This window comes from Hoplias malabaricus, chromosome 4 (genome assembly GCF_029633855.1).
Source record: "Hoplias malabaricus isolate fHopMal1 chromosome 4, fHopMal1.hap1, whole genome shotgun sequence".
Taxonomy (NCBI): Eukaryota; Metazoa; Chordata; class Actinopteri; order Characiformes; family Erythrinidae; genus Hoplias; species Hoplias malabaricus.
In genome coordinates, this window is record NC_089803.1 from 63,066,362 (window position 1) to 63,093,759 (window position 27,398).

The following is a 27,398-nucleotide window of genomic DNA, read 5'->3' on the forward strand; positions in this document are numbered from 1 at the left end:
TGTGTGCTAAAAAAAAAAGCAATAAATCTGAGGAGCTAGAGGAGCAATAAATCTGAAGCATACAATAGAGATAATATTAAAGAAAGTTCCCAGCATAAACCATTATCATTAAACTTATTTCACCTACAAAAATATTTAAAGTTCATATAACATACTTGTGATGTGCTTGTAATAGGCCCGTGCCCATAGTTAGCTGGCAAACACGCTATTCATCAATGGTTGCATTATACCATCACCATCTTCTGTTTATAAAAAGGCCCAGATGGAGACATGTATGATTTGGCAACAAAAACATGATTTAATTGTATTTAAAAACAGCCACAAGAGTGATAAATCTGAAACTTAAGGGCTGGACCGGTACAATAGAGCACTGATTAATAAAGCACCCAGCATTAGCCTTCATCATTCCACTCATTCCTTCCCTAAAAACACTCCCATATCACTCCTGCTCTGAGATCATTCCACAGATTAGTTAATGTTAAGCATGCAAGCCAAGCACAGATCAAAAACAATACTTGCAATACCAAAGAAATTGAATAAAGAGCTATTGTGCACGTATGAGTCACTTATTTCAAGCATATTACAAATATAAAACAGGAAATATTCTGGATCAGTGCAAGGTATTAACAAGTATATTGCTGCCACAATACATGCATATACCAAATATATGACAGACTAATTAAAGTACAGGAATAGTATAAACACATTGAAATCATGCTGAAGTTATACACCAAGCATAATACAGTCACTAAGTAGGTTAAATGCATGTTATAGAAATATAGGGGGAATGTCTCTCGATATTGGTCTGGTGGCTTATACAGGGCTGGACTGGTCTGTTCTGTACTGTGTATATGCTGTTATACAGTCTTAGAGCTCCACTGTAATTAGTAAAGTGAGTCTGACCTCACAAAACTCAATCAACTTTATGAGTTTAATGACGACTCTTAACAACCTCCACTTGCTAAGTTCAAAATGACTTCAACCTCAATCAATAGCCTTAAAACCTTTCTCTTTGTGTGTGTGTGTGTGTGTGTGTGTGTGTGTGTGTGTGTGTTTGTGTGAAGCCCTCTTGTATTAAACCAAGTGCACTGAGGGACCCTTAACCACAACGAAGATGTGTCTAAGGTAATTAAGGTGAAGTCATGCTAATGTAATTCTGTTCACATCTAAAGGATTCATTTCCATTAACCTAAATCCTCTCAGGTCAAATCGACCTCTGTAAGAGGAGAGTACACGTATCTCAACTATCAGTATTGCAATTTAGGTAAAGCAGTGACTACACTTAAAGTAAACAAACCTTTTAATTAAAAAAAAAAGCAACTGGTCAAAAGTTACATGAGTAATGAAAAAGTTGTATTGTATGCAGTGGAACATCGTACAACATCCAGCAATCCTTTTGGTTTATAATAAAATGCTATAATATATAACAAAATCAGTGGTGCAACTGGCTGCAGGTCAAATATGATCTTATGGAATATGATTTTATAATGTGCTGTTTCGGTGCAAAATTAGAAGGTTAGCTGTAGCCTACACTGTTCTTTAACAACTGGTTCTCATTAGAAAGATACAGTTTAAAGATGTGTGTTTGTGTGGGTGGGGGGTGGGGTGAGGGTTGTATGTTATCAATAATATCAGCAAATAACAGCATAAAGAGAAAACTCTTCAACTTAAATCAGTATGTACAAATCAGACTGATTTCATACATCAATGATACATACATACAATGATATATTCATGGCAAGCTGTGTTGGATATCACATAATCATAGAACAATTAGTGATGCTAAACAATTTAAATCTGTGTCAGTATTTCCATCTAAACGCCTGATCCTGCAGTGTCTGACATATTGCCCATAAAATATAGTGTATATGTCTCCTTAATAATCATTGATATTCTATTTCAGTCCACCGCATAACATTATGCATTAGACATTATGAGGACATTTGCTGTAGGAATGACATAGGGGCCATAGCAATGAACATAAGTGATACTCTGTTGGTTATAACATGTCATTGAAAGAAAAAGCATCCCTTGATCAAGACAGCCTGATTTTATAGGGCACTATAAATCCAGCTCATCTCAATGATGCTGTAGCAATAAAACAAAATACTTCAAGCTTTTCACTCAGAGAGTCTCCTGCTCCAGGTTCAGTCACTCAGTGTAAATCTCATCATTAATAAATGAATATATTCCATCCTCAGCATTTTAAAGTGTCTGAGTGAGTTAAGGCTTCATAGTCTGATAAATACTTGAGTGTTGGACAGTAAGCACCATCTAAATCCAATCTCCCTTGATCCATAAAATCCATCAGCAGTGGATAAATGAATGCTGTTTATACTAGCATGAAACTTAGTGCTGTAGAAGTATTGATGTAATTTAATGTCACTCAGAAGAAACTCATATTATATAGATTCATTAAAAACAGAGTGATCTATTTCAAGCATTTGTTGCTTTTAATGTTGTTAATTATGGCTTACAGCCAATAAAAAGCCAAAAGTCACTATCTCAGAAAATTAGAATAATCAACACAAAACACCTGCAAAGGTTTCCTAAGTCTTTCCTGGGCTACACAATCTTGAGGAAGACTGCTGACTTGACAGATGTCCAGAAGGCAGTCATTGACACCCTCCTGCTGTATCCAAGTATATTAATGGAAAGTTGAGTGGAAGGAAAATGTGTGATAGGAAAAGGTGCACAAGCAGCAGGGATAACCACAGCCTTGAAAGGATTGTCAAGAAAAGTCCATTCACAAATTTAGGGAAGATTCACAAGGCGTGACCTAAACCCCACAGAGAATCTATAGAGTGTTGTCAAGAGGAAGATGAGAGACACCAAACCCTATCAAATTAGGGTTGAATCTAATTTTCTGAGATTCATTCACACAACACCAAGGGCAAATACGATATATGTTTGGATTAAACTTCTATTCTCAATATTTCGCTATAGGGAAAGAGAACAAATACACTTTCAAGCATTTCCAGGTGCAGGAGATGACCAAGATGACTCAAGGGTTCTGAATTAAAGACATTTGAACAAATGTCCTGTGAGGATTCGTTTGACTTTAACAGGCACAGGTGTTGGATGTTTAGTTCTGGACATATGATCCAAGTCCAACTGCTGGTTGGGGCTTTATATGCCTCTGTTATGCACTACTAAGTATGGTGACTACAGGCTCAGATACAGGTGCTTCAGTGCAACCCGTATTAAACCACCTTAAAGTTGCTAAACTTGATCATTAGGAAGAATTGGGATTTATAAATAAACAGTAATTGTGCATTAAGTTTTGCAGAATAGAGTTCTCTACAATCTCTTATGATAATTCCTATATCATATGAAGTCAGCATATAATTTGAATTTGGGGAAGACAAAGATGATTTATACAGCAGGATTTCTCTGTTTAGATGACGCAAGATGACATATGGAAAATAGCTGAGGGACTTTCCTATTAGACAGTTCTCAGATCCGAGCTTAATTCTTTTAGTTAATTCATAAGTCTTTCTTTGTAGAACAGCCCCCTGCTCATAGTCTGAGGCCTAAGGACTGAGGCTGGCTGCAAGGGGCCAAATCCCATCTTTCAAAGTGTGTTTAACTTTACAAAGTTAATCACTCCCATTGCAATGGACCCTTGTGTGTGTGGCAGGCAGCCATTCAGTGTCCAAGGAGCAGTTGGGGTTTAGGGTGCTTGCTCAAGGTAACCTCTGCTGTGAGGCTGAGGGCATGAACTGTGTTGTTCTCTAGAGACCAGACATAAGAACATGAACAAAACAAATAAAGGGAAATCTAAAAAAATAACTCAAGAATAATACATTACATGGGCGAAGTGAAGACCTGCTTATGAAGAGTATTAATCAGGCAGTTAGTTTAAAATAGTCTTAAAGTAGCTGAATGTCATGTTACGTGACGTGTTTATAGACTAGGGTGACCAGACGTCCTCTTTTACCCGGACATGTCCTCTTTTTTAGACTTAAAAAAATGTCCGGCCGGAATTTCACAAACGTCCGGCATTTTGTTTTTCTAGAGCTCACATAGAATTTCAAGAAGCGTTTTGTTCACAAATTAGTCCCGCCCTCCCCTACTCCGTTTGGTTCGCTTGAGTGAGAAGGGGGCGTGGTGAAGTAGCCTACAATCTTCAGATTGGACGGTCTGATTGTAGAGCTACCGTTATTGGTCGATAACCTGACCCGACCCCTGAAGTGATTGTTAATATATATACAAACCAGTTACAGTCATTAATACACCCGCCCTCCCCTACTCCGTTTGGTTCGCTTGAGTGAGAAGGGGGCGTGGTGAAGTAGCCTAAAATCTTCTGATTGGACGGTCTGACTGTAGCGCTACCGTCATTGGTCGATAACCTTCTCTGTGAACATTTAATTGGTCAGTCTGCACGTCAGTAGTCCTTGTTTACGTCAGGCAAAGCTCCTGTACCTACCCTCATCTCGAGCAGCTATGCCGAAACATAAATGTAAGTTTTCAGATGAATTAAAATAAAATTCCCATGTTTTCCCATGTGTAATAAAGGTGTAAAGGATCTAAAAGCACACTTAGGTTCATGCCCCTAACTGTGAAAAAGCTTGCTTTTTAGATCAGTGTGTAACAGGTGTTCCTTCTTGCTCCTGTTTTATTCCTATCTTTTAATTTCTGTATTCGCTAGCTCTCAGGTCTGTTCATGTGCTGGAAGCTGGTCTAATGTGTTTACAAAGCCCAAGTGTCCGTAAATGAATGAAAAACCTAACTGGCTTGGTCTGGTGTGCTAGTTTTTCTCTCTCTCTGTGCTCATGGCAGAGGCATCTGGAGTTGTTTAGACAACGGACAAAACTCCAAAAATTGAAAAGCACAAACCGAAATGAGGATTGCTCTATTCCTGTAATCCACATGTGGGTAAAATTGATTATATTTGCTGTTTCAGATCACTCAAGCTGGAAAGGTTTCCAAACTCCGGAGACGGCTAATTTCATTACCCAAAGTGCTACAAAACTAAACAGCTCGAGTTACAAATGAGTTCCTGTGGTATTTCAAACAAGTTGAACTGCATCCATGTACTAACAACAGTCATTATCCCTCAGACATGCCATAGAACCTTGAAAGAGGTGAAGCTTTGAGCTGTGTTTCTCCAAAATCGTAGATGTTCCCTTTAATGTAGATTTTAGAAAAATTCTCAAATTCCCTTTAATGTAGACTTTAGTCACTCATATTTTTCTACCCTACAGTGGAGGGACAAAAATGCAGACAGATTTATTACAGGACATAATAGCAGTGATTTTCTAAAATACTCTTCATGTCTGTTACCAAAAAATCCAGTTTAGACCCTGACTTTCTAATATGGGCATGTGGCCAGCTTACAGGATTCTTAATTTCTACATAACTGTTGCACTGTTCTTTGTGTATATGTGTGGGGAAAAAGAGAAATAGAGAAGAAGAAAGAGAATGGTTAATGCCTATCTGTGCCTTTGAACTTACTTTAATGTGCCATAGTCTTTTCCTGTAGTTTTGTCTTTAAAGGAGACACATTCCTTCAATGGATTTTCAAAGAGAGCAGTTTTCGACCATATGGACATCTATTACAGCTGCCAAACTGTGTGAGAATGTGTGTGGGTGGGGGGGGGGTACATCAGATTGTGTTTTGAAATGAGGGCAAAATTAAACTAAACTACAGGAGCAAAAATATATATATAGCTCAATTGTCTCCGGATTTACTAAACTATATATATACTCTAAATAAATAAACAAACACACACATAGCTTTATAAATAATAAATGGGAGACATGTGCAATATGTAAGTATATATATATATACCAATCTATCATAACATCATGACTACCTCCTTATTTCTATACTCACTGTCCATTCTCTGACCAGCAGGTATTATTTGGGTAGTGGATCATTCTCAGCGTTGCAGTGACACTGACAACGTACTGGGGGTGTGTTAGTGCGTGTTGTGCTAGCATGAGTGGATCAGACACAGCAGTGCTGCTCGACTTTTAACATTATCCACTCACTATTCACTCTATTAGATGCACCTACCTCTTGGTCCACCTTGTAGATGTAAAGGCATACACAATAGCTTGGTTGTTGCTAGTTTTGGTTTGTGGACCATTCTCTGTCCTGCAGCTCTGATGTGTCTGATTCATATTTATTTTTGTATTTCACAAAATATATATACACATACATAAATAACAAGAAAATAAACAATAATTAAAACGAACAAAAAAAAAGATTGAACTTCAAGGCATGTGAAAAAAAGCAAGTATTGACCAAAAAGGTATAGGTTGAAGTTGCTTATTTTAGGGGGCAAACAATACATACAGAGCAACAGATTTACTCCAGTCTGGAGTACTATTAACATTACAAATTAAATTCAAGCTGTTTATCTGACAGATAAAGTTGTGGTTTGATGTATGGGGTCTTGTGTGGTTTTTATGGGTCCCATTAATAAAGTAGAGGTGCTGGCAGCTGTATTTTAGAAATATGGTTTCCTTTCTTCAAACATATTCTAAATAGGTCTTGACAGACACTTGACACACTCATAATCTACAGCAAAGGCATTTATTATAAGGCTCTCTATATAACAAGAAGATTGTTAGCTTATTTTATCTTACTTAATGATCTCAACTCTTTAACGGTGCAATACCGCCCTCTGGTGTCTGCTGTCACATACAAATAAAAACAAAAATCAAAAATTTTTCTTTCTTTCTTTCTTTCTTTCTTTCTTTCTGTCTTTCTGTCTTTCTGTCTTTAAATACGCCCCAGTATAAGGATGGGATGACAGGTTCTGTATATCTATCAAATGAGCAACTGATTGAGAATTGCTTTATTCATATAGAAAATATGCTTTAGTCTGTGAATGATATTTTATGTGAACACAATACAGGAATACGTTAACATGCAATAATATTCCATAGAATACATTCATTGACAATTTATATTTTTAATTTATTTTACAACATAAAATACTTTGGGGGTTCTATAGATGCACTGCGAATACACTCCGCTAGATGTCGTCCTAACTCCACGAAAAACGTGTATTTGTATTATTCACTATTTTTAATCAAGTGTGATTATTTTTGAAGAATGCATTTTTGTAAATATCACGTTACGTGTATTTTATTATGTGTCTAGATTGTTTTACAGCTTGTAAATATCATTTAATTAGTACTATTTAATTCATAATTTTTTTATTATTATTTTCCTTCTTTACAATGATTGGGTGTGTAATGCTGCGTTAAATTCACCTTGATTTGATGCGCTATATTGGCGTGTGCGTGTGTGCGCGTGCGCGTGCAGATGGAGAGGCGGGGCTCTTCTGCACGTACGACACGTTCAACACGCGCTGAGCATCTTTTATACAACACAATACCATTATAACACATGGAGAAAGGTCTTTTATGGTGGATTAACACTATTCAGTACTTCTGTAATCATCTCAAATCCATCATAAGTAGCTGAAAGCTTGTAGAGGTAAAAGCCTGTGCGGAGTTAGGTACCTTACAGACCCGCGTGTCCACAATATTGTAATTCTTTGTTGTCTATAGGAAAATACACTTATTTAATTTTATCAACAATATAAACTGCTGCTTAATCATAAATCAGTGGTCGGGATCAGGAAAATAAGTACAGTCCATTGTTTTTTCTTTGGATTCCTCCGTTTGCCTCACTGAGTTTTTCGGTATTTTCCACCTAATTTCGGCGTTGTCTCGTGCTCTCGGCTTTTTCCGGCAACTATCGCATATCGTCGACTTGTGTTCTGTAAATCGCAGTTTTAAATTCTGTTAATGATCTTGGTAAATAACGCATGAAAAATATATATGACTATATTTATATTTACTAATACCATATAAATGTCACTAAATACATTTACCTCTAATACTGACATAGTTACAATGTCTTACGATATGCATCACAGCTGCTGTCTGCTGAAATACTGGAAATACTCAGGAAATGCCCAGAAAAGCACATTGTGGCACATTGCTTTATAATACTGTCATATTTTTCAACGGAAGATATTCATATTATTAAATAATTATTACGTGTTTTAGGGGGCTAAATATATAATCGGTGGTCACTGAAATATCCTCAAAAATAACCTCTTTCTAAAATTATAAAGTGATGCAAAAAACAACACCACCTAAATATGGGCAGCTTCGTTTCCGCACGTCGTCATTGACTATTTCGGGACTTTCCGCTTCCTTTCGTTTCCCTTCGGTTTCTTTGCGTCGTCCTTCGGTTTTTTCCGTGAACGTTAAACCTGCGCTCGGCGATGGTAGAGAGACAGTAGAAGATGGCGGCTGCCCAGCTATACTGTGTCTGCCGGCAGCGCTATGATTTTAGCCGCTTTATGATCGAATGCGACATCTGTAAAGATTGGTTTCATGGCAGGTAAGTAGTTCATTCAATTCCCAAGCGATACAGCATTGTCTCTAATGACAGAATTCGCCGATTTTATTTTAAATATGTAGAGTTGTGGCCGAAGTGACTAATCTTTAGGCGCTTAGATTGTGACTGTCATATCGAATAGTGTGTGAACAAATTCATTTTAGATTATAGTTTTTTGAGGGAAAATATTGCTCAACAATTTTATTTCTGAATACTAAGTGTCGTGTTGTTAAGGTCCAGTCGAATTTAAGTATTTAGCTTAATAGAAACATCTCCGAGTTTGGGTTTGTTGTAGTAGCCTAACGTTAACATTGCTGTGCTATGTAACGTCAAATAACGCAGATTTTCTGTTCGTCAGATATCAGTCTGCCAGGAATTGAACAACTTTGAACGATTATAGCTTCAATTAAGTCCCTCTGCTTGTCGCTGTTTGCCCTTTGTGTTTGAAAGTTGTTCCCAGTTACAAAAGCCCTTGTTGGGGTGCTGGCCCTTTAAGCCGGCCATTTAAACTGGGCATTTAAACTGGACATCTATTAATCAGATTCTTTTTCTTAATTAGTCATTTAACTGCTGTTTTTAAACTATTTTACCAGTTAATTTATGTTGACCCTTTCAAGTGATGTTAAAATAAGATGTTTAAAGGATACATTTATACTGGGCATGGTGTCTTATAATAGATATTTGAGACTGGATATTTAAACAAGACCATTAAACTGCACATTTTAACTAAGTATTTGAACCTTACATTTAAATGTTTTAATTGAACTTGAATGTTGTGCGAATTCAAAACTGAATTTAATATCTCATTGTTGATATTATACTAATCCTCAGGGCTAATGTGTTTTGATGGTTACTTTGACGAGTTGGACAGGTGTCTGATGTGTGTTGAAACAGAGATTTACGAGGGACTTTGTTTTTGTGACTGGGCATTTAATCTAGACAATTTAGCTTTAAACAGGTCATTTAAACCGAGTGCATTCTTAGACTGTGCACTGAATGGACATTTATAATAATTCACATTGGGGATTAAACTGGATGTTTAAACTTAATCTTAAATCTCACAGAAATTTTAACTTGACCATTAAATTGACTGTACATCTTAAATTGGTCTTTTAAACTGAAAATTAAATTGGACTATTTAAACAGTGCCACATTTGAGTTTTAATTTGAGAAATTATGCTTAAGTTTGAGTCTGAGCCTTTTTTCTGCATCCCCAAATTGTCTATCCTGTTCTGTCATACTGGTTTGGACTTGCTGACATAGTCATTTATTGTGTTTAATAAATGAAAACATTCTGCCTTATGAACAGAGGAGCTGGTTCTGCAACCATTTACCCAGTATTTAATGGAATAAGACATGGAATGGAAAACCAAAGATCTCATTTCCTACATAAACTATGCCATGCTCATTTTTTACCTTATATTTCCAAAAATTAGAATCACAGAATATTAAGTACACCACCATGTTTCTACACTCACTATGCATTCTCTCAGCTCCACTGTGCGCAGGAGCACTTACAGACACAAATTACACCATTTCAGACTGTATTTCATATGGTGCTCTGCAGATTTTGTTTGTTTTTTTCACTTGTTGTTCAGTGGTTAGGATACCCACAGGACCTCTACAGATCAGGTTTGATTTGGGTGAAGGATCATGCTCAGCTCTGCAGTGACACTGACATTGTGGTGGTGTGTGTTGTGCTGGCACGAGAGTGTTGGACACAGCAGTGCAGCTGGAGTTTTCAAAGACTGTCCATCCTGTTAGATGCACCTACCTTGTTGGTCCACCTTGTAGCTGTTGTCCTATGTTAGCTGTTGGCTGGATAATTGTGATTACATGTACAACATGTACAAAGTATGCACAACAGAAGGACTGCTGTCTGTGATTATAGAACATCAAAGTGCTCCTTTATGGTCAGCGGAGCTGAGAGAATGGAGAGTTACTGTTGAAACAAGAAAGTGGAGTAAATATTCTGATATGACTGTGTATTTTTCAATGTAAATTAAACAATGAATAATAGATGGAGGCAAAATATAATATTACATTAAAATAGCATTTCTGAGTATTAAAACATAAAGGAAGGAAAATAAATCAGAGAAATGTTAAAATAAACAGACAATTGAATAAATTTTAATATTAAAACAATGGGAAAAAAACATTGAATGCAGTGGTTACATCTATAGGGCTACGTTTCTACTTTGTGTGTCAGAGGAAACGTACTGGCACACTGACCTGATTTTAGATGTGGTATTCTTCAGAGGAAATAGAAACAGAATAACAGCAGCCATATAACATCATGATGCTTTCACCTTAAAACAATAGTACAAAATCAGCACAATGATTGAAGTGTGATTAAAAAAAAAAGTGATAACACACTGTCATTTAGTCAGCTACTTATTACTATCCAGTTTGGCATATTTGTGGATTAGCATCCTATAAATAATTACTTACCTTTTCATGAATACTATAAATTAGACGAGTATCTCAAAATAATTCTATCTTTGTCTTTATTATGAGGAGATCTGAGATAAGAAAATGTATGGAGAGTGGGCAAGAACAATGATGGATAAATAGTTTTCTGCACAATTTTACATCACATCTTCTAGATCTGTGTTTTCTTCTCATTACTTTAGTGCCTGGAATTAGAGAAGATAAATCTCTTGTGAGTAAAAAGCCCAAAGCATGAATACCTGAATGATTTTTTTTAGTATATATATTTATAGTCAGTATAAGACTGATATATATGGCTGAATAGTTAGGTGGAAATATCTATTTGCATTTTTTTCATTTTACATATTCATGATATCTTTACTTGGAACTTTCCTTTTCCAAGCACGATCCTGCCATGCTTCCTCTTATTCTCTCCATCCTGAGGGAATAAGGAAATGTGGGTGAGTATATGGAATGGGAACACGAGTGAGATGAAGTTGTGGGAAAATATGCTCAATCCAGCACACTCCACTGGCTGTAGGCACTGTGTATCAATGATGAGGTTCATCTGCCAAAGACTCAGCCTTTGCGTGTAAAAATGGGTCATGGTTGAAAATATGGGGCCAAACCTTATGAGAGGATTTGTCAACAAAAGACATAATGTGAAATAATTAAAGAAATCCTGAGAAACCTCAGTCTGTGTGGGGCCACGTTGGAAACTTTTTGAACGTCAATTGCATTGTATTAGAAAATGCTAAGCTGTTGTCGTAAATATAGCTATGTGGTCTCAGCAGTAATTTGAATATAGCTGTTCACTTAATGCAGTCCACAGCTGCATCAAAAGATGCTACCTGAATGGCAAACTTTCCATGTGCAGAACTGCAGCAATTATTATCTTCACATTAAATAGTATAATTAGAGGAAATGTGACCCAGTAGTAAACATGCCTCTGTCCCAACAGGCATGTGTTGCAGGTATCAAGCACAAATATTTTCTTAGTCTTTTTGTAGGTCAATGAAAGGTTCAGGTGTCTGTGACTAAACCAAATACTACTAGTAGTAATAATAATAATCTATTACACCCCAATCTGTTTAAATTAAGTGATCATTTTATAACTAGAATTGTCTACGTATCTGATTTAATATTGTCTCTTTAATACAGTTCTCTGACGTTCAGTGGAGATCTCTTAAAATGTAGGCGTCCGAATGAAGCCAGTGCTTTGCTGTGTGACTGAAAGATCAAAGCTCAGACTGCAGCTTGTTGAACCCATCTTCAAAGCCCCTCTCTCTCACTTTTCAACTCTATAGCTACAGGAACCTGCTGGGTTTAACACCCCAAAAAACACTGTCACAGATAATTGGCCCATACTCTACACAGCTTTTAACTGTTTTTCAGTTTTTTTCTTCAGATTTTCAGAAATGAAATAGGCCAACAAAAAAATTGTGAACACCTTACAGTGTTTCCGTGGTGAAAATGCACTGTATTTTGTTTTATTCAGGGTGTTGAGACTGAAGCAAGGCTGTGGTTGTATTGTTCCACATGGGTTTGTGTTAATTAGCAGTAAGTGCAGCTCTCTGTCTTCTCTCTCTCTCTCTCTCTCTCTCTCTCTCTCTCTACCTGTCAGAACACAAACAAACAAAATGAATTCACAAAGTCTACAGCAACTCTGATGTAAACGTCAGGAATGAGAGCGATGGAGGTCGTGGCTTGGTTGTGTGGTAATAGTGGGATGATGAGAGGTGAATAGTTGTAACAAAACTCCTCAAGGACAGCATCATCAGACGTCAGTGTTGTGGGCATGAAAACACATGGCAGTGTTTCAGAATGCTGTGGTAGAGAGTTCTTGTCAAAGTGCACTTTATGACAGATGATCATCACTACGTCATTTGGGTTCCGGACTGCATAATCAGTGGCTTAAATCTGAAAAATGACCTCAGCTGGAGGGCTGCTAGATTATTTGGAAGATCATTTACATTTTATGAATCAAATATTTATTTTATTTTGTCACATGTTTCTGATTTGTATCGTGTATTCTACAACCCCAATTCCAATGAATTTGGGACATTGTGTAAAATATAAATAAAAACAGAGTATGATGATTTGCAAATACTTTTCAACCTGTATTCAATTGAATACACTGCAAAGACGTATTAAAGACGTAAAAGATATGTAATGTTCAAATGGATAAACTTAATTTTTTTTTTTTTTTTTTGGCAAATATTCACTCATTTTTAAATTGAGGCATGCAACACTAGGGTGACCAGACATCCTCTTTTACCTGGACATGTCCTTTTTTTAGACTTAAAAAAATGTCCGGGCGGAATTTCACAAACGTCCAGGATTTTGTTTTTCTAGAGTTTACATAGAATTTCGAGAAGCGTTTCGTTCACAAACTAGTCCTGACCTCCCCTACTCCGTTTGGTTCGCTTGAGTGAGAAGGGGGCGTGGTGAAGTAGCCTAAAACTTTCGGACTGGACGGTCTAACTGTAGAACTGCCGTTATTGGTCGAAAAATTTTCTATGTAAACACTTAATTGGTCAGTCTGCACGTCAGTAGTCCTTGTTTACGTCAGGCAAAGCTCATGTACCTACCCTCACCTGGAGAAGCTATGCCGAAACGTAAATGTAAGTTCTCGGATGAATTAAAAAACATTCCCATGTTTTGTTTAGCAAATAAAGGTGTAAAGGACCTAAAAGCACACACAGGTTCAGCTAAGCATACAACGGCAGCGAGGGGCGAGAGCTCACCCCACCCCCGCCCCTGAAACACGTTCGGCTTCTCTGGGCCCGAGCTCATCTGAGAAGGACTGACGCAAAGTGTAAATGTGTCCTGTGTTCTGACGAGTCCATGTTTCCAATTGTTTTTGAAAATCATGGACGTCGTGTCCTCCAGGCCAAAGAGGAAAAGGACTGTCTGGATTGTTATCAGTGCAAAGTTAAAAAGCCAGCATCTCTGATGGTATGGGGGTGTTAGTGCCCATGGCATGGGTAACTTGCACATCTGTGAAGGTACCATTTAATGATGAAAGGTACATTCAGGTTTTGGAGCAACATGCTGCCATCCAAGCAGTATCTCTTTCAGGGATGCCCCTGCTTATTTCAGCAAGACAATGCCAGGCCACATTCAACAGCGTTACAATAGCGTGGCTTCGTAGTAAAAGCAAGAATGGGAAAGAATTCCACCTACAAAGCTTCAACAATTAGTGTCCTCAGTTCCCAAATGCTTTTTAGGTGGTAAACATCCCATTCTCCCAAATTTTTTGGAACATGTTGCAGGCCTCAAATTCAAAATGGGTGAAATTTATCAGTTTGAACATTAAATATCTTGTCTTTGTAGTGTGTTTGTTTGAATATAAGTTGAAAAGGATTTGCAAATCATTTTTTTCTGTTTTTATTTATGTTTTACACAATGTCCCAACTTCATTGGAAGTGGGGTTGTCACTGGAGCATATGAAAAGGCAGCACTGATGTTATGCTAGTATTAGTGATTATGAGTCTTTGCTGGATCTCTGTGAATCTCTTTGGTAATATTTTGATTTGGAGAAAATGTCGTCTTGCTCTTTTAAACTCTTTCAGTTGACGATTCCCCCTCAACTCACAACATTGTTGACAAATGCGGGATGAAATCCATTCATGTTTTTATTTGGTTTTGTACAAAAGTGTGTGGAGACTGAGACTGAGTGTTGTTTTTGCTTGTGTTTTTTGTAGTTGTGTTCAGGTGGAGGAACACTATGCGGCGGATATTGATGTCTACCACTGCCCTAACTGTCAGCCCATCCATGGACCCTCACACAGTCAGTTAATTCTTCATTCTGTTTTTCCTGGAAGTCCATGTTCTTTTTTCTATTTTTATTTTCACATTCCTTTTTCACTTTACTATGCATTTTGCTTTTCTTTTAACATGCTCTTTGCTTTAATTATTTTCTGTTCTCAATGTTATTTTTTCCCTTTCCCTGATCCTTTTCATTGTATTGTCATTTTCTTGCTCCATAATTTATCATTCCTTTCTTTCTATCTTTCTTTATACAAAATATGTTTCTGCTACATGCATATATTTTCTCTCTCAAATACAGTGAAGAAGCGTAATAACTGGCACAGGCATGATTACACTGAGTTGGATGATGGTGCTCTACCAGTTCAGGCTGGTACTGCTGTCTTTATACAAGAACTCCAGGCCAGAACTTTCCCCAGGTAAATCCATTCATCCAAAATTTTATCCAGCATCAAATATATGTGCAATTGTTTGTTTTGTAAAACGTACAATTGAACGTGTCTTACTTATTTAGCCCGTTATAGGTGGTGCATACATAACCAGAGCAGTAGGCAGCTATTCTGCCAGTTGTGGAGATAAAACTGGCAACCATCCAGTCCCAAGCTTACTTCTCTAACCATTAGGCCCTGGCTGCCCCCAAACCATATTAAGCATCTAATTACCTTTTCTCTTTTACGCAACCAGTCTTTTAAACCAGTCACCACACAAAAGTGTGTTTGTCAAGAAATATTTGTCCAAACAATACTCTGAGGTGTATAACATTTCACTTAAATCATTAACATGATTTTACCAAAATTTTGCACATGAGTTTTATGTAATTAAAATTATTGAGTTTGTGTACACTTTGTAATTCCTCCTTTGTCTGTTACACATTGCAGCGCTGATGAAATTCTGATGGAGATGAAGGGCAGCCAGGTCACACAACACTACCTGGAGGCTGAGGGCTTCCATTATCCAATAGCCGTGTTCGATATGGAAGGACTGGGACTTAAACTGCCACCAATATCCTTCTCCCTCAGAGACGTGGAGAAGTATGTGGGTAAGTACTGATTGCTCATTAAAGAGGAGGAGACAGTTCACTTTTTCAAAATTAATGGAAAATCTCATAACATTCAACATGCTGGAAAAGAATCTCCCATAAATAAGAGCCTATCAGCTTGTTGGTAAAGCTGCATAGGATAAACGCTCCCACTGTGTAAAAAAAAATGCACATGCTCTTGCTACACACCCTAAAAAACATTGCAAAACATTTTGGATTATAGCCATTGATCCACTCATTATGATTCTTACACAATGTAAAGATCCACTTTTGCTTTATAAATTTGTCCAGCAAGACCAGGCAAGGCTTGTTTTGCCTGCCATAGGCTCCAAACCATTTGTCACACAAGCATCACTGATATTTCTGTAATAGGTAGGCATTAGTTCATGTGGGTCTAAAATATATGCATCCTCCTGTGACCCTGCTTAATAAATAGCACGAAGCTTGTCCTCAGATCATGAGAACGTAGACCATATCTTACACAACTATGCAAATATAGTGCAATTTTGCTGTATTAAGTTTTTTTTTTTTTTTCTTCCATGCCATCAGACATGAATCTGTCAGAGGAACATATTGTGTTTATGCTGTTAAGGGGTGGTTTCCTAGACCAGGATTAAGTCTAGTGCTGGATTACCCAGCCTTTTGAATTGCGAATTTTTTTGTTTTCCTCTCCCTACCTCCATTTGAAAGGAGGCTATATTCCAGGACTAAACTTTAATCCCTGTCTGGGAAACCAGCTTTAAGTCTGAAGTTAAATCACAGACTGATTTCTATTCCCTATTAATGTAATATGGAATTTCGCACTTGGCTATGCAAAAATCTGTACATGTTTCACACAGCTCTCCTCATGTGACTGGTAAACACAGATTAAAGTAAAATCAGCAAACACAAACATGAGTTTTAAAAGTCAAGCTGATCTTGCTGTAATTTAAAAACATGGTGTATGTTGTTGAAAGGTGGGATGAAAACAGTTATGGTCAGCGAAAGTAATCATATATCAAATAATAGGAGCAGTTTAATAATAAGAAGAAGATATTTATATTTATTTTTCTTATAATGCTCCCACATGAAAAGACAAATTTTGTAAAACTTCCTTGTAGTCTCAGAAAGCACAAGTTACATTTAAATCTAGGCAGAGTTTCTGAAGCTGAGCCTGTTGCTGGTGGGTCAGTGGGTTTGTCTTGACTGGTTTCACCTCTTTTGAAGCTCTGTTAACTCTCCTCATGCTCCTGTTTCAGAGCTAATCTATCAGAGAGCTCAGTTTACCCCATACACACACCCCACTAAGCTTTAACCCTGGTGGGCTCGCTTGAATGGGAACAGGTGGTTTGTGTGTATGTTTGCTTATCTGTATCAAGAATTAAGCAGACAGCTGTGAACTGTGCCCCCTTGTTTTGCTTGATGGACAAAAGCATTGGCGCACACAAAATAAACCACTACTGGTCTAAGGGCAGTTCTTGTACTGTTTTCTTTCTTTCTTTCAAAGCCTGTAGAAGTAATGCAAATATTTACAAACTGTCCAGATTTTGTTAAAACAGTAACACTGCTGTCCTAAAATATGCTACCATTTAAAATCAAGGGTGAATGAGTAATGAATTCTTTCATCGAAGGAAAAAAGGTTTTTAGTTACTCTTGGAAAGTTTCGGTCTATGCAGTGTTGTACAAAAATGGTCAGCTTGTGTTATTTAGCTATGCATATCTAGTTTGCTTAATTTTCCCTCTTTCTTTTTGTGCAGGAGGAGAGAAAGTAATCGATGTGATCGATGTTGCCCGACAAGCAGACAGTAAGATGAAACTGGGTGAATTTGTGAAGTATTATTACCAGCCACAGCGACCCAAAGTGCTGAACCTCATCAGTCTGGAGTTCTCTGATACAAAGTGAGTGTCCCTGCTCAAAAAGCACAACAGTAAAAAATTGTCTTAGCTTTTTCTCTGTAAACAGGAATTATACTTTGGGGTTACTCTGAACAACAAAATGGGATGTGTACATACCAGGGTGAATGGGGAAAATATATCACTAACCTACAGTTGTTTATTTACATTTGTATGCAAATATATACACACTACAGTTAAATGTTCAACAAACAAAAGCAATTGTCAATTTGCATTGTGTGTAAAATGACTATAATCTACAAAGCCTGTTAAATTTCACAGTTTTCTAAAAATTATTAGGACCCTAGGAGCTAAAATTATGGCTGAAAAAGCAGTAGAACATAGAGAAGTTTAATTAACTGAAGTCCTCATCTAATTCTAATGTCAAGTGGTTGCTTTTATCTGTGCAGGATGGCAGAGCTGGTGGAGGTTCCTGAAATTGCTCGTAAAATGTCATGGGTGGAGAATTACTGGCCAGATGACTCCTTCTTTCCCAAACCCTTTGTTCAGAAATATTGTCTGACTGGGGTGAAAAATAGTTACACAGACTTTCACATCGACTTTGGGGGAACCTCTGTCTGGTACCATGTTCTCTGGGTAAGAACATGATCTCAACAACACAGTCAATGTCAATAAATGTTATGCTTTCAATGAGCAAATATGACACTTCTAAGTATCTGTTAGCTAACATAGAAGAAATGGATCAGTCAGTGTTCTCCATGTATGTTAATCTCCAGTGGCATTGTGATAATAATAGATGTGTGACTGGGGGAGGTTTGGTGAAAGTGAAATTTAGAATACATAAAATGAGAGGAAAATATGTAAAAACGGAAAGGTTTTAGCCAAACTTTTCGTAAAAATAGCCTTTCATAAAAATAGAAGTTAATGTCAGCTTTGTCATACCTTCCATTTGTCACAGACTTGTATTCTGAGGGATGAAAAAATAGTCCGTCTAGGACACTGTACCATATCATAAACAATCCATGCTCTGTTTAAAACTCACTACATGAAGTTTAAAAATAACTCTCTCTCATATAAAGATTATGGCAAGAGAAGAAAATAATCAATACTTGTTCTTTCTCTGTATAGGGAGAGAAGATTTTTTACTTGATCGAGCCAACTAAGGCTAACCTTGCACTATATGAGTCATGGAGCTCGTCTGCCAATCAAAGTGAAGTGTTCTTTGGAGAAAAAGTGGACAAGTGTTATAAGTGTGTGGTGAAGCAAGGGACTACTGTACTGCTCCCTACAGGTAAGAATCAGAGCTGTATTTACTGCTGCTTATGTTTACATGCATATTTAATACTTATTACCATGCAGTTTAATATTAAAGCTGGAGAAGGTGGTTTTGTAGTAAACGTAAAATATCCCACCCCCTACATTCAGCCCTACTTATCTGATCCACTCATCTTAAACACAGGAAGGCCCAGCTTGATAAATTGTGCACAGAGAAGAACACAATGCCTCACCTTTAAACAGCATCCACCTAACTCGTGTCTCATTCACATGTAAGAAGACACCCAAAAGCTAAACCAGTGTTCACTTTAGTTTGCCCTCTGTCTTCATCCAGTCCCTTTTTGTTGGAAGCTTTCTCCCTCTGTCCTTCTATTCTTTGTTTAGCAGTGCTGCACGTGTGAGTCTCCGCATATGCATGGAGGCAGTGTGATGTAGTAGATAGGCAGGTGAATTATCCAGTCATTTTGCTCAATCCAGGAAGGTTTTTACAGCCCTAATTGTTATAGAGATGTAAAGACTATTTTGATAAATATAACAAAAACTGTTTTTAAGGCAAATTGCCTACTACAGCTTTAAAGGGAAAGACTGAGATTTATTTCTCTTTCTTACACGTCTTTTGGTCATTTTTCTGTTTATTTTTTAATTTTTTCTTGTTGATACTGACCACCATCTTTAAGCAATTGAACAATACAGTTTGTTGTGTTCAGGTCCTAGTTTTCATTGTGTTACACGTACATTGCATTTTCATATGAAGAAAGCTGCAGGGAATGTTTACTAATATATACATTTTAAAAAAGAAATTACAAAAGCCAGAAACTTAATTATATATTTACACTGAGGGTGTAATGTTAGTACTTGTTGTACGGCCCCAGTTAACCTTTTACCAAAAAAAAAAAAAAGCACATGTGCTTTTGTATTAAAAAAAAAATCCTGACATAGTACAAGAAGAAACAATCTGGATAGCTTCCTGGAGCTGTGTCCTGGAAAATCTTGGCTCTCTGTAAGAGCCGTTTACCAGGCAACAGTGTAAACACCAGCACAACAGCACTACAGCCATAATGGAGCTGATACTCAAAAGAGTGAGATTAAAATTCGAAGTATTTCCTCTGGGTGACTTTTACGTAACAGAGCCAAAGTGCAGACTAAGCAGCAGATAAAAGTTGTCCTTATCTCACAGTGGTTGGACATGCCTTTATAGGGCAGGGAACCACTCTGCCGTGACCACACAATTAAAGGAAGGTGAAGGGTGGGATAAACGATCATTTTACTATTGCTGTTTATATGCCTAGATGAGCATTTAGAATTCATTTAATGTAGTTTTTCACAAACACAATTACTTTGTACTGTTGGAAACATTGTTTCTACAATATCAGTATATTACTGAAAAAATGATTTTAGTAAAGATAACAGTTAACTCAGATTTGAACACAATGTTTATAGTTTTTGTGTAATCAATTTGATTTTATATTGTAGAAACATTCTACAGAAATAAAATAGCAGATGTTTAGACAATATTATTATGTTCACAAAGTGTAGGCACTTTTTTGTGTGTTATTGTTTGTATACTGTATGTATAAACATATTTATGTATATCTGTGACATAGCTTCATTGTCAGAACAAAACCACATACACTACACAGCACAGGACAAACACCTCTTCCACACAACCCTGAAGTTGTTAGTGCCACATCACTCCAAAGATCACAGTTCCTGTGCTCCACAATCTAGTGCCGGGGGAGGTTTTTCTCCCCTGTATCTGATACTTGGCATTGCGCATTGTGATCTTAGACTACCCCAGATCCTCCCATGTTTTTCATGGAGATCAATTTCACAGCACTGTGACCAAGCAGTTTTAGGTAGGTATGTAGCAGCCTGTCTGTACTCTGAACCCAATACACATTTAAACCAGACAATGACAGGGACCTGGTGACAGTCTGTACGCATTTTGTCTGTAGGCTTTTATTTATTTATTTATTTATTTATTTTTATTATTTATCTATGCTGCCCCCTGCAGGTTGGATCCACGCTGTGCTCACTTCTCAAGACAGCATGGCGTTTGGTGGCAACTTCTTACACAACTTAAACATAGATATGCAGCTCAGGTAAAAGATCTTAATTTTCAGTTATAGTATAGGCATATTAATGTACTGAATAATATCTGGGCTATTTCCTAAGTAATCTTGTGTGTCTGCATTTGTGTATCTTTGTATGGGAACATAATAATGGGACATAAAGCATTCTAGCATGTAACAGCTGCACCACCTGCCCCAAAAACATAACATTTAAGCAAGAAACCTTCTTCTTTTACTCTTTTTAAGGTGTTTTCTAATCAAAACTGACAACAAAACGGCACAATTTACATTGTGGTTGAACTCCCATTCTTTTGTAGATTCTGATCAGATTAGCTGCAGCTCAAATAATGAATTCATGTTCTGATTCTCTGTCCTAATTTAGCTTAGAAAATGAACTATGTTTAGCTGCAGCATAAACGATACTAAGCAGTATCCCCCTGACACCTCCCCAGCTGAAATTTGAATTCTTGCTGTTGTTGTAATGCAGGTGTTATGAAATGGAGCGGCGGCTGAAGACTCCAGAGCTATTTAAGTTTCCGTATTTTGAGGCCATTTCCTGGTATGTGGCAAAAAATCTTCTAGAAACACTGAGAGGTGAGTGTCCTGTGCTGCAAAATTTGATGTTCTGCAGTAGCTGCATATGACTCTTAATATCTGAATGGCCAGTGCCTAATGTCACTTAGACAGGAATCATTGCCTCTGCCTTGGGGTGTGGAGATAGAGCCCCATCCAATACCTTTTGAAATAAGTTGGAGTGTTGTTTGTGTTGATCTAGACCTTCAGTACCAGACCTCCCTAATGCTTTTGTATCTTGTACCTAATCTTAATACACTTCATTTCAAAAGAAAATTTGACTGTAATTACACTGCTACAGGTTTTTTTTGGTAGATTAAACTGCAAAATATCATGCTTGGGGCAGATATATTGACAATGCATTTTTGATTTTGTCTGATGGTTATGAAAATGCTGCCTGTATGTAATGAGTTCTGCAAAACTGATTTGATCTGTGGTGTTTGCTTTGTGCAGATTTGCGGGAGGATAAGTGCCAGCCTCAGGAGTATCTGGTAGATGGAGTGAAAGCTTTAATATCTGCACTGAAGATCTGGCTGAGAAGAGAGGTAAGAGAGGAACCAGGCTCCTCAGCATCAGGAAAAATACTCAGACACATTCTGCTCATGAAATCACATTGTTTGTATGATGGCTAAATGTTTGTTTGATGAGACGTTGTACAATAGGGAATGTTTTTTCATTTCAGATTATATTTTCCCCCCACTGTTCAATTAATATTATACATATCCAGTATAACCGTGACCCTGTAATGGACAAATGATGATGATATATCCAGTACAATACTTGTGTAAAAAATATATATATAAATATTTATTTATTTATTTTTTTAAACCCCCACCCCACCATCATTTGCCCTTTACATTTTGTCTTTTTCTTTCTTGCTTCTTAGTTAACAGAACCAAACAGCGAGGTTCCAGATAATATAAGGCCAACCCTTCTCATCAAGGAGCTAACCAAGGAGATACGCCACCTAGAGGTAGGTCAACCCTGTAGTACTACACAATCTAGTATCATGTAAAGGTTTGAATATCAATTTTTATTCGAATACTTTTTAAATGAATACTTGATCACTGCCCATGCATCTGTTATTCATCAGTTGTAATATTTTTCATGGTTTTTCATGGTCAAGGACATAGTCAGAGACAATGTACATTAATCAACATTTCATCTGTAGTCCTAGGGCAGGTGATTTAAAAGCCAACTTCTCTTGCTCAATAAACACTATTTTATATATGTAAAAATATTTTTACTTAACAATTGAAAATGCTCCAATCCAACTGTTCCCCCAGTTAGATTTGTGTATTTATTGGGCTTTTCTTTTTGTTGTTGTTCTTTTTAAATGCAGCTCATTTTAGCTGCTGTTTGACAGGCAGTATCTCTGCTCCACAGGGGGACTCAAGCAAGTTGGTGAAATCTCAGGGAATCACAGAGTGCTTCTCAAGGAATTCCTGTCTAGAGAGACGACAGCAAGCCAAACGAGCAGCTCGAAGGCTCCGTGATCATCATCACCACCATCATCATCATCATAGTCGTCATCATCATCATATTCATCATGGACACCATCGTCACCATCGCCATGGACCTAAACTTCAGTCAAACTTGGACATCCTTGAGCTGCATACCAGGGAAGTTCTCCGTAGGTTGGAGCTTGGCCATCTAGACCAGGTGAGGACACTGGATCATATGGAGTAGCCCTACAACTAGTGGTCATTCTATAAGAGTTTACCCCTTTAATATCTGTAGATGTACAATTATGTATGTTTATATGTATAAATGAGAACCTTTAATGTACAGTCAATGTACATATTTTGTTTTCCATGTTATTTGAATTCAGTATTCTCAAATTGAGAAGGATATTTTCAAATGATTTAGAAAAAGGAAAATCAGAAATTAAAAAATAACCCGTTTTTGCATGCATTTCCTTTCTCAGCAGGGTTCAGACTTGAGCTCCAAGATGAACAGGAAGTTGAAAAAGATTTTTATGACATCTGCTGTAACAGTCAAGTGTGACCATGACAACGCCCTTCGTCTGGTGCTGTGTAACGGCCGAATCATACGGTAAGTTGTACACTCTGCTCAGTGCTGCATAAAGCCTTAAACAAGCAGCTGGATCACTTGTCATGTATAAGGAAATATATTAAGTAATATAAGTCTGATTATTAAAATAGAAGGGGTGTAAAAATACACCCTTGATTCTGTTCCCAATATTGGGTTCAAAATTGATAATTATTATGTAGATCAATTAAACTGTTCAATATTCTTCAGTTAAGTTTCTCGATCATTTCCTGACATCCATCAAAATTACCTTTTTATAGGGATGGAATTGACAATGACTAATGATAGGGGAGGAAACCCTAGGGTATAAATATATTTATACATTTAAAAATACAATGGAGTGTTGTGATTTGATTTTAAAACACTGGGTTCATGATCATTCATGGGCTAATATTTTCATGGAAAAATTAAGGTTTGACCGGAATTCAGCAGCAATGAAAAATTGTTGGAATAATAATTCATTCTCTACAAGGCATTGTCAAATACAATGCACATTTTCCACAGGTTTCTAGTTTTACAACATCACAATGCATTGTTATATCCTTTAAAAATAGTACTGCTCTGAATATAATCTCCAAACTTTGGGTGTTCTCTTCTCACAGAGAGAGGCTGCGTCTGAAACGTGAGACAGACAACAAGACGCTGTCATGCCATCAGCACCAGATCAAGATAGAAGATGCATCACCATGCCAACAAGAGAGAGTAAAAACAGGGAGCTTGGGGACAGGCTTAGAGACTCGGTGCACTGTGGGACACAAGGAATCCTCCTGTGATAGTGAGTTACGGTTCAATTCTGGTTTTGGTCATTAAAATAAGTCTGTGGGGCCATAAATATTGGCCCCATTATCAGGAGATTGTCCCTTTTAATCCCTATGGATGCCACAGCCTTCCACTACCAATTAAAAGGTGCGAAACCATACTACTTTGGCAGCCATCATTCTCCACAAAAACAATGTATCTTAGCTTTATAATGTTAAGAAGTAAATGTAAATGAACATGTGCAGGTTTTTTTATTTTTCCTCTTTTCCTTTGAGCAGAACTCAGGACAGAGATGCTGGGCTCAGAGTCAGAGTCAGGCAAGCTGGAGGTGACAGAAAACGCACAAACACTTTTACTATCAAATCAGCCAGAACAATTTATTTTTACATATAAAAACAATTCAATTTCACATTCTAATACATTGTATTAAATTGAATTGAAGAACGTTTGGTAAAAAACTGATTGTTAATAATCTTGGAATTGATTTTACTGTGTGCCTTTTTCTCTACAGAAGCACTCCTCAGATTCAGGAAGTTCAGAGGATGAGGAGGCGTGTGTAAAGAGAAAGAGGAAAAGCTCAGGGAGCTGTGCGGCAAACCAATCATCTCACAGCCAGCACCACAAACCACTCAAACGGTACTAATGCTCATTATACAAACACTCCACTTAATTTCCTCTTTAAAAAGTATGTCCAGATTTACTCATTTACTTCTACAATGACATAAATGTGTATGAAACTAATCTCAAAAAAGAAAATCACCTGAAATTAGTAAAGTTTTTATTTGGGCAAATATTAAAATATACTAAAATATTTTTTGCCAAAATTATTAGGAGGGTTAAATGAGTAATTCACTCCTGGAAATGCTTCTAATTAAAATGTTTTTGTCATCTCAGAGAAAGGCATACCTCAGAGAGCTCTGAAAAAACGCGTGTGCCGAATGTGGTGTGTGTGATTCAGCAGCGCCCTGAAGGGTCTCTTTCCCCTAAGTCCTGGTGGTCTACCCAGGCTAGCAGCAGCGATGAGGCTGAGAGCCCAGGTAGGGCAGTAGGACACTCTAGAGAGGAGCTTTTATACCGTGAAAGCTCCCTTTCTCCTCCCCTTAAACCCTCCAAACGACACACACACAACCCCAGCCCCATCAGCAACCAGGCCACCAAAGGTGAGGAACTGAATGTATAATTTTCAAAGGCTTGATACAGTTTTGCACTTCAATTGTTTTCAAACCTCTGACTCTTGTGTGGATTTTGCTTCAGTTCTGCTTATATTTTGCACAAGAGTTACAAGATTAATGTAGCTATGGAAAAATGCCTAAATAATAAGGGGCTACTTTTTTTTAAATACATTTTACAAAAATGAGTGTGCTGAAGAGAAACTATTTTAATACTTTCTTGGTAGTACCTTTTTTAAAAAGCCTTGATATTTTACAGTTTTTGCTGTTTTTGTGGTGTTCTTGCAGGAAAGCGTCCGAAAAAAGGCATGGCCACTGCCAAGCAGAGATTGGGGAAGCTGCTGAAGATGAGCAGACACACACATACACCCTTGCTAGTGTAGCATTAAACAAAAACAAACATCCCATTTTCTCTCTTCACTCTTAATTCCTGCTTAAAGCAGTGTTTCTAAATAGAACCGTGAATATTTAAATAAGTTTTTCTAAAAAAAAAATTGGTTCTGTGCTTGATTAATAGTAAAAATAAAAAATGCTTCAAGCATTTCATTTTTTAATATACTAATACTATTTGGTGTTTTTAAAGGAGCAATTAGTGATTTTACCACTAAAATGTAGCAAACAGTATTTGAGATTTGTTTTTTTTTTTTTGTTTTTTTTTTTTTTCTCTTTTTCTTCCCCCTCCTCCCCTCATTGTTTTGTAAAAGGCAGCCCTCATGACATCGGTCAAATTCCTTTGTAATCCCTGAACAAACCAGTTTATGCTCCTTAGAGCAGGTCTCCCACATTGGGGCAGTCATTTTTATAATGGGTTTAGTACAGAATCTCTGATACATCCAGGCCATTAGTTGTCAGTATAACATTCATTCATTATCTGTAATCGCTTATCCAGTTCAGGGTCGCGGTGGGTCCAGAGCCTACCTGGAATCATTGGGCACAAGGCGGGAATACACCCTGGAGAGGGCGCCAGACCTTCACAGGGCAGCACATTCACTCACACCTACGGTCACTTTTGAGTCGCCAATCCACCTACCAACGTGTGTTTTTGGACCGTGGGAGGAAACCGGAGCACCCGGAGGAAACCCACACAGGGAGAACACACCAACTCTTCACAGACGTCAGTATAACAATTATTTTATAAATTGAAAAGGAATCACTGTGGAAAATGACTGCTTGCTCCTTTAAACAACAAGGACATAGTTGTGAAGCACCAAAATCCTTTCGGAGTGCTGTATGGAACCATGTTTATGCCAAGTGTATCCAAAACACATTTTTGTGCATGTTAAGGTGACAAAATCTGAATAGCACTAGCATACTGCTTCACAGCTCACAAAATATTGTAACACCTTCTCAGTATGAAATATAACCATGCAGGGATTTGTTTTTTTTTTTTTTTAATCACAGGACAAATGAAGAAAAAGTAGGCAAAAGTTTCTGGATGGGTGTCCAAAGCACAGAGGCTTTCTCTGAGGTGTTAAAAATTTTTTATTAAAGATTAAGAGGCTTCCTCTGCTTCACAAACTGTGTTTAAGATCCATAGAGGCTCACTGTTATTGTTCGAATGGCCAAAGCTGTTTGTATTTTCATTCAGCGAGCTCAGAATCTTTTATAGATGTGTGTGTAGGTTTTTTCCCTTCTTCCTACCTCCAGAAAGTTGTGTAGCAAAGCAAAAAAATGGTGCTTTTGGGCTGAGGGTGATTTTCTTGTATATTTTCTTTGCCATAGCATGTTTTTTTTGCTTTCCTCTCCCCCCAGATATTAACTACCTTTTAGCTGTTTGTGGCTGCGAAATGATGAGGTTGAATGACTGAGGGCTGGTATTTATTCTGGACTTTAAATATAATAATAATAAATTAAAAAGACCAGTCCTAAGACTGGCAGGGGAAAATGATCTAATCTCAAAAAATGTCTGGGAAACACCAGCCCTGGGGTTTTTTCCCCTAAATTTCAAAATGGTGCTGAACTTATTTAGTAGGTTGTACACTATCCCCTCTCAACCCCTTAAAGCAATAATTGTACAGTGTGGATTGACTTTTTTTTTTTTTTTTTTTTTTAAT

General features: G+C 37.3%; 1 protein-coding gene across 2 annotated transcripts; it reads left to right on the forward strand.

Moving 5' to 3' along the window:
* Window positions 1-8,264: 8,264 nt before the first annotated feature.
* On the forward strand, window positions 8,265-26,004 carry kdm7aa (lysine (K)-specific demethylase 7Aa). Of its 2 annotated transcripts, none has more exons than XM_066668980.1 (18): window positions 8,265-8,374; window positions 14,509-14,594; window positions 14,874-14,991; window positions 15,451-15,611; window positions 17,348-17,489; window positions 17,894-18,080; window positions 18,573-18,735; window positions 20,734-20,821; window positions 21,279-21,385; window positions 21,818-21,909; window positions 22,251-22,337; window positions 22,751-23,026; window positions 23,292-23,419; window positions 24,019-24,191; window positions 24,454-24,503; window positions 24,687-24,811; window positions 25,070-25,335; window positions 25,633-26,004. In XM_066668980.1, the coding sequence occupies exons 1-18, from the start codon at window positions 8,277-8,279 to the stop codon at window positions 25,725-25,727; spliced, it is 2,442 nt and encodes an 813-aa protein (XP_066525077.1). In that variant the 5' UTR covers window positions 8,265-8,276; the 3' UTR covers window positions 25,728-26,004. The 2 variants fall into 2 exon arrangements, with proteins under 2 accessions (XP_066525077.1, XP_066525076.1); XM_066668979.1 differs by having other exon boundaries at window positions 23,295-23,419.
* Window positions 26,005-27,398: the final 1,394 nt, after the last annotated feature.